Source organism: Populus trichocarpa, chromosome 6 (genome assembly GCF_000002775.5).
Source record: "Populus trichocarpa isolate Nisqually-1 chromosome 6, P.trichocarpa_v4.1, whole genome shotgun sequence".
In the NCBI taxonomy this organism is placed as follows: Eukaryota; Viridiplantae; Streptophyta; class Magnoliopsida; order Malpighiales; family Salicaceae; genus Populus; species Populus trichocarpa.
Window position 1 is genome coordinate 6201312 of NC_037290.2, and position 7854 is coordinate 6209165.

At 31.5% G+C, this 7854-nt stretch overlaps 1 protein-coding gene across 1 annotated transcript; it reads right to left on the minus strand.

Moving 5' to 3' along the window:
• Positions 1 to 844: 844 nt before the first annotated feature.
• On the minus strand, positions 845 to 3782 carry LOC7454915 (uridine nucleosidase 1). The gene is made up of 9 exons (XM_002309011.4): positions 3319 to 3782; positions 3078 to 3193; positions 2898 to 2957; positions 2389 to 2571; positions 2192 to 2296; positions 1740 to 1836; positions 1540 to 1647; positions 1279 to 1414; positions 845 to 1201 (listed from the first exon to the last, which is right to left on the minus strand). The coding sequence occupies exons 1-9, from the start codon at positions 3461 to 3463 to the stop codon at positions 1096 to 1098; spliced, it is 1056 nt and encodes a 351-aa protein (XP_002309047.3). The 5' UTR covers positions 3464 to 3782; the 3' UTR covers positions 845 to 1095.
• Between the last annotated feature and the right edge of the window lie 4072 nt (positions 3783 to 7854).

The following is a 7854-nucleotide window of genomic DNA, read 5'->3' on the forward strand; positions in this document are numbered from 1 at the left end:
CCACCAGATTCAGATTCAGATTCTGGAGCAACGTTGGAAAGTGATAGGCATCCCCTCCACGCCTTCATCCTGTATTTTATTGTAACAAGTTAACTAATCCCTGTGCTATTGAAAATCATCAAGTAGTTTTTTGACCGTTGTTGACCTACGTAATTTTTCTTTTGTTTTAATTTAATTTGTTTTGAAAACAAGAACTGGAGCTTTGTTTTTTTTTCTTTACATCTTTAATTTTAAATATATATTTTTTTATCATAAATGGACACATGTTAATCATTTATCTGACTAATTTTACTGACCAACGATCAACTTGGTTGGAGAACCACACTGCAGACATTGCATAATGTACAAGGAGTTAATTAGTTATTTTATTAATTAACAAAAAATAAAGAATGAGGAGGTTTTACTGTACCTGTTATTTATATAACACTATTCATTTAATTTTTTTTAATTTTAATTTTATTATTCAATATTAAATTTATTAAAAAATAAACAAGGTATTTTTTTTAATTTATTTTTATGAAGTTATCCCAAACTTAAAATCAAAATCATAAACTTAACAAGTTAACTTGGATTAATTCAATTTTTTTTAATTAATAGTTTTTTCTAATAATATCTTTTAACATTATATTAATATAAAATTAAATCCTATAATTTATTTTTTATTATGAATTAAATTCATTAATCCTAATCGACTCCTGATCATGTTTAATAATATTATTAAAAAATTATCTACAATTTTATTATTTCTTTTACATTTTTAAAATATTATTCCAACTCACGACCAGAACGTGAGACCAGTCAAAACTAAAACAGAATAGAGGATCAAGACAATTCAAAGAGCACGTGAATGAATTGCGGGTAAAACCCAAAATTATTTTCATTGAATGAGACATAGAACGTTTCGGACGGTCCATACAGAATTTGACAAGTACACATGTGAAAACAATAACGTCCCGACCCTTCCCTACCGAAGAAAACTTGCGGTGTCAGTTTCATGATCAAGGAACGGGATCGCTGGGACCGTCAGCAAAGGGAATCTGACCTCCATCTTCAGTTTCAGGCATCTTTCAAAGAGCAAGTCCCATGTATCTATCATTATTTCATCAACAATTGTCTGACGTAATTGAGTACTTCATCCACAGTAACAGTCCAAGCAACTGCAACAGGAGAAAACCCTGACCAGGGGTTGCTCGAGTTCCATCTATAACAAATTTTACCATCATGATTAGAAGAATCAAAATACAATAAGAAAATGATAGCACACTTGTGTGAGCATACCTCTTGAGTCCTTGGTCCATCAGCGTATGCCCAGCACAGATGCCCTGTGTCTCAACCCTCACGACACCGTTCTTGTATGTGAAGAGATCGGGCCGAACTAGAGCTACAAAACTCACAGGGTCGTGGAGAAAAATGCCTGGAAACAGACATCACAAGGTTAAGACATTGATCAAACCGCACAACAGTCGACCAAATCGACAATAAACCTGAGGACAACCGATGCAAAAAAGAAAAAGGATCACAAATAGACTGGAAAATCACCATAGACACCATCGGACTTCACATGCCAATCTCTATAGAATTTGCACATGTCACTTAGTATTTTAGCATACTTCCCTTTGGATTGCCTCAATTCAAGAAGGTCCCCATCTGCAATTTAAAACGATTGTTAGAGAAAAAAGGGTTCCATATCAACGCGAAAAATACAGGGAAAGATTGACTAGGAAGTAAGTCCATTCCACCTGTGAATTTAACTTGGGTTGTAATATTTATTCCAACCACAACGATGTTGGCCCCGGAGGTAAACACCAAGTCTGCTGCTTCTGGGTCCCCATGGATCTGCAAATCAAAATATTTGCCTGGATGACATTTAATAGGTAAAAGGGTTTTTCAACTAATTGAAAACTAGTTTCCTTGCTCTGCAACTCGCTAGTTGCAGCTAAAGCAAAAATATTTTAGTGAAATAAAGACCTCAAATGCTTTCGAATCTCCTTTCTTCTGCAATGAGAATACTATTCCATCAACATAATAACACTAGCTATTCCATATAGGCTATTTACTGGCAAACAAGTTGGACTGTTATATTATGCCTGAAGGGGCAGATAGACAAGGAAATATGTTTCTAATTATGGCACGAGTAGGAAAAAAACAGAAGCAAAAATCAAAGAGATCACAATCCAACACCAGAACTTACATTTGCCTCGGCAGCAGGGTTTACATTTCCCAGTGCAAAGAATGCACCTCCAAGTACAACAATTCTTTTTACCTTGCTAGCAAAGGAGGAGTCCCTTTTGATCGCCTGACATCATAATATGATAGTTATGAAATTGCAAACTAGGGAATTACCATCTGCAAGGGAAGGGGTGGAAAGGATGATGAAAGAATGCTCACCAAAGCTAGGTTAGTTAGTGGTCCTAGTGCTAGTATAGATACTTCACCAGGATACTCAGATACTTTATCCAATAAAAATTCGGAAGCACTCTTGCCAATTTTCTTTGCTTTTGGAGGAGAAAGAAATGTGTTCCCCAATCCATCAGAACCATGAATAAAGTCAGGTACAGTTGGGATTCCACCCTAATGAATCATTAGGAAAAATGAAAACAAATTTAAGTTTTTTTTTAAAAAAAAAGAGTAAGCAAAACTATAAGATTCAAAACTGAATACCTTGGGCAAGATAACAATGAAACAGAGAAGTGAAGAATCATAATCCAATAATTCTAAATGTACTCGCACAAGAACTCAGATTCCCACATAAGAAAAACAAAAATTCAATTTGACATGGGAACAGAGAAAATAGAAATCCATTAGGAAATAGATCGTGTATCAAGTAAAGGACAGTTTTTCAGGGGAAAAAAAAGTAGAAGAAAGGATTGAATTGCCCTTGAGAGGTAGAAAGTCACCTTGAGAGGCTCTGGACTGCCCTCAGCGACAGGAACATCTGGACGCCCTGCGATCTCACACTATCCTTTTACACATTAAAAAAGAAAAGGAAAAAGAAAAACATGGTGGAGAATCGATCATGAATACATTCACAGAAAGAAAAATGAAAGGTGGAACTGCTAATTGATTAGTTAACGTACCAAAAGTAAAGCATTTCGAGTGGCATCTTCTGTGGAGACATTACCAAATATTGTGGTCAATCCTAAGACCTCCAACTCAGGAGATTGAAAAGCCATCAAGATCGCCATGGTATCATCTATTAATTGACGGATATACATATATATATATAAAAAGATTTTTGTTTGAGAGCTTAAAATAAAAAAGATTCAACTTCTTTTTATTTATTTATTTAATGGAAGGGGAAAAAGGAAAAAAACTCACCGATCCCAGGATCAGTATCGATAATTAGTTTTTCAGGCTTAGCAGTGGAGCCAGCCAACACGCCATCCCTTTCTCCGTGAAAAATGTTCACCGTCCCGTCCATAATAACGTGGCTTTCCGTCTCCGAACCCAAAACGCCGTCCATCACACTCTCTCTGGGAATCTCAGACAGGCAATGAAATAAGAAATAAAACCGGATGAGACCCAGAACACCGACCCCGAAACTCAACTATTTTATGAGGGAGAGGGAGAGTATATCCTGGAATAATAGGAGTACTTATTTAATAAGCAATAAAAGAAACGGAAGATGATAAAGTCGATGATGCTATTTTGGATTGATTTGAAACTCTTCTTTTTGGGTTTGGTAGGTGGCAGATGAGGTATTCGTCGTCCTATAACGTAAATATAACAAAGGAAGAGAAGTCTTCATCCAGGGAGAAAAAAAGGAAAAGTTTTTGGATAGTTGGATACGACTGCGTTTGTTTCCGCTAGTTTTTATAGTTAGTGATGAAATAAATACAGTAACATGTTTGGTAATAAAAGAAATTGCATTAAAAAATTAAATTTGAAATGAAGTTTTTGAACAGTAATTTTTATATATTTTTTAATTGAATTTTGTAAAAAAATTTAAAACTTATTTGTTTTTGTGTTTCAAAAACGTTTTTGAAAACATATAATTTTTTTTATTTTTTCTTTGCTTTAAATTAATATTTTTTGGTGTTTTTAGATCATTTTGATGTGCTGATATCAAAAATAATTTTTTTAAAAAAAATATTATTTTGATGCATTTCCAAGTAAAAAGCAATTTGAAAGGCAACCGCAACCACACTTTCAAACACAATTACCAAACATTTTATACATGTTTTTTGCTACACATAAACTTCAACCATAATTTTTACCAAACACGTATCTAAATTCAACTAACCACAGTCAACCACATTTTTTTTAAACTTACTTTTTTCAAATCATAACCACAAAAGCTACATAAAAAACAAACATACTCGTAAAGCTACTAATGATAGTTTAGTAGCTTCATTGTACTGAATCATGGGGTGTTTTGGGAATAAGATAATAATTATTTTTTAAAGTATTTTTTATTTTTTAAAAAATATTTTTAATATTAACACATTAAAACAATTTGAAAACAAAAAAAAATAATTTGAAATAAAAAAATATTAACTTTTATTTTTTTTCAAAAATATTTTTGAAATGTAAAAACAAATGAGTTTTTTCTTGAATACCAAACGAATGGCTTCTGAGTTTTTGTATAGTTGCTATTTTTATTTAATTATATTATAACATAAATAATTATGTATAAAAAAACAATGATTAAGATTTAAAATACATGTATATATTTTTTAAGTCAAAATTATCTTTTTTTATTTATGCATTTTTTGGTAATAACATGTCTTTTAAAAATAAGAATCAATGGTAACTTAAAAATATGAGTAGAAATTATAATAATTTGAATTAAAGAGGAAAAACATGTTTTTAATGAAAACTCCTTTTATTGTCCATGTATTTTCCTTTTGTTTTGACAAAAATATATTTTTAATTGAAAATTTGTTTTTTAATTATTATCAAAAAGGAAAATTACATGAATTTAGTACAATCCTTTTTCTTTCTTTCCTTTTTACTTTTTTGTTTTCAACAAGTTTTTTCTACACATGCCATTATTATTGGTCTAAGAATTGTCAAAACTAATTTTAGTGAACTAACAAACTAATTTTAATTAAAACTATCATACTTAAAAGTATTTAAAGTTCTAATTAACATGTGATTAAGCTAAGAGGAATCAATATTAAACTATACTTACTTATCATGGACATTTCATGTATAAATGAACAGTATTTTACAAGAATAGAAAGAGATTATATGGTTATTACACGTTACTATAATGGAGGGATGTTTTTTAAAGTGCAAAGATTTAAGCTTCAAGTGATCAAACTTTCTTATTTTAATTTTTGCAATAAGCTTTCTTATTTTAATTTTTGCATTACCCTGTAAAAATGTCTAGGTATATTAAATGACAATCATGATACTCTCAATTCTCATATTAAAAAAAGACATTACAAGGATCATGTATATTGGACACATTCATAAGAGTTATAAGACTCTAGTTGGGTAGGGAAACTTTGAGAGAAATCAAGTTTCGATTGAAAGAAAAAATCAAGAATAAATTGAATAATAAAAGAATCGACCATTGAGCTCCAATTCCAATTAATATTGCAAAACCAAGTGATAGCCTTGTCGTTTAAGCCAGCCTAAATGGCACGACTTTCTTGCTATTTGGGATACACTAGATGATAGGGTCGATGTTCGTTCAAGACGACATATCCAATCCTGTCATTTTAGACCTTCAACAATGGGCCTCGTCCCAACCACTCTATGATTAGATCTAATCCCATGCAAGTTCTTAAAAAATACATTGATTGGTATACACCATAAGATAGAGTTATTATCTCAAGAAATCAATGTGATGCCCATACTCTTCTATACTTACTTATGAATTATTAGTGTAATACTACCTTTCTCGCCAATGATTATCTCCCTTAACCTTTCTCTTTAAAGGGCACCTACTTTTTCGATGGTTATCTCCTACTCACTTGTCTTCTTATAGGGTACCAGCCTTTCACATCAATCACCCCGAGCATAAACCTTTCATACCAATGGCATAATAAGTTATAACAACCACCAACTTATTTTTTTAGGTTGCCTGGAAGGAAAAAACAATTATTCTATGTTATTACTTCATTTTAAATAAGGTAATTTCATGTGACTTAAGAGTATATTCGACCCCCTAATAAACACATAAGACAAAACATAACTCCATATAATAACAATACATTTTTTACTTTCCTACATATTATTTTTATCCCACAGTTTACCGACTTAACAGAGAATCCCCTATTATGATAGAGGACTTGTTTTGCATGGAATACCAAACTCATAGATAAAACCCATATTCAAACACATGCACTTCAACCCAAAACATGATCGTGGAAAGCCTAAATCCAATAAGAAGTTTTTACAACTTCAGCAACAATGCTTTTTATGAAAAACTAATAAAAGCTAGTTCATTCTCATTTCACTCCTTAACAAGGATGATGACTTAGAAATGCTAGGTCATATAAAAGTAACCAATCTTTCCATCGTAGGTACTCTAGCTCCTCTAAATCACCAACAAATTACCTACCAAGTAGAGGTGTTAAATAACATTGTTCTAGCATACAACAACAACTTTACATTTTTCCATTCCCTCAATAAGAAACACGAGACCTAACTCTATTGCATGCACCACTAAATATATAAAAACCACTCAAGTTTCTTGAAAAAAACATGACAAAACAACGTGTAAGCAAGTAGGCACAAAAGCACTTATATTACAACCATCCAAATGAGATGGTTTCATTATGAATATCGATCATCAACAAGTCCTAGCCATAAAAGTGGCTATCGTTATCGATCTCTCTTCTAATGTCACTCTCATACTTCTCAATAAAAATACCCTAACACGAGACATGATCAATAACTATACAAGCTTTTAATAATGAACTTCACGCTAATAAAATAGGATATCATCCACTTTGTCATCGAGTGTTACAATGTATCCATTAAAGATGACTTAAATAGCTATTATGAGCTTTTAAACCCCAAATAACACATAAAAAATGTATAAAGCATCCTAGAGCTTGTAACCCAAACAATGATGTTATGTGTAAAGTTCTTTCAATAATAATATTTTGGATTTATTTTGGTATGATACCATAACCTAAAACATGACTCTATCATTTGCTTTCTCGATCTCTATACCCAACTCATCTCTTGCTTCATTATAAGATTATTAACCCAAAAAAGTATAATCAATCTCTTTGTCATCACATAACAAAAAGATAAAAGTACCAAAACATACAAGGTTTAACAAGGAAATGTTCAACGTGAAAAGCCTACTCGAACTCATCATTAATGAAGCCTTAGTTAGTGGAGTTTATAACTATTATTTACGGGAACAATTATATACTCTCCCTAACCAAACTATCATTAAAGAAAAATAGGTAATGCAAAATCATATTTGAGTAGAATAAATGAGCATAATCAAGAAAAAAACACCCTTTTTTCAATAATCTTTCATGTGTCATTAATCTCCTAACAACACCAAGACATCTAAAATGAATACTGAGGGATGATTCATAATCGACCAATATTTTTTACGCTTATGACAACACATTTGACCACTATACATATTGAGGTATTAGTTGTCATCCAAGAAAAAGAATTCATGCGATATCCATATCATATGAAGAGTGGCGTGAATAAAAAAAAAACCCAATAAATTTTATTTCTTTCACCATGACAACAAACATGTACCAAGAATTGTCATACCCTAAAAAAAGATATATAAATATTAATTTCTTGGAGTTACCTCCAACAATTTATAAAGATATAAATGCAACTCGAACAAAAAAGGAAATATATTGACGTGTTTTATGATGCATTGTCTAAGATCATATAGGTTTTAGGAATTATATCTTCATT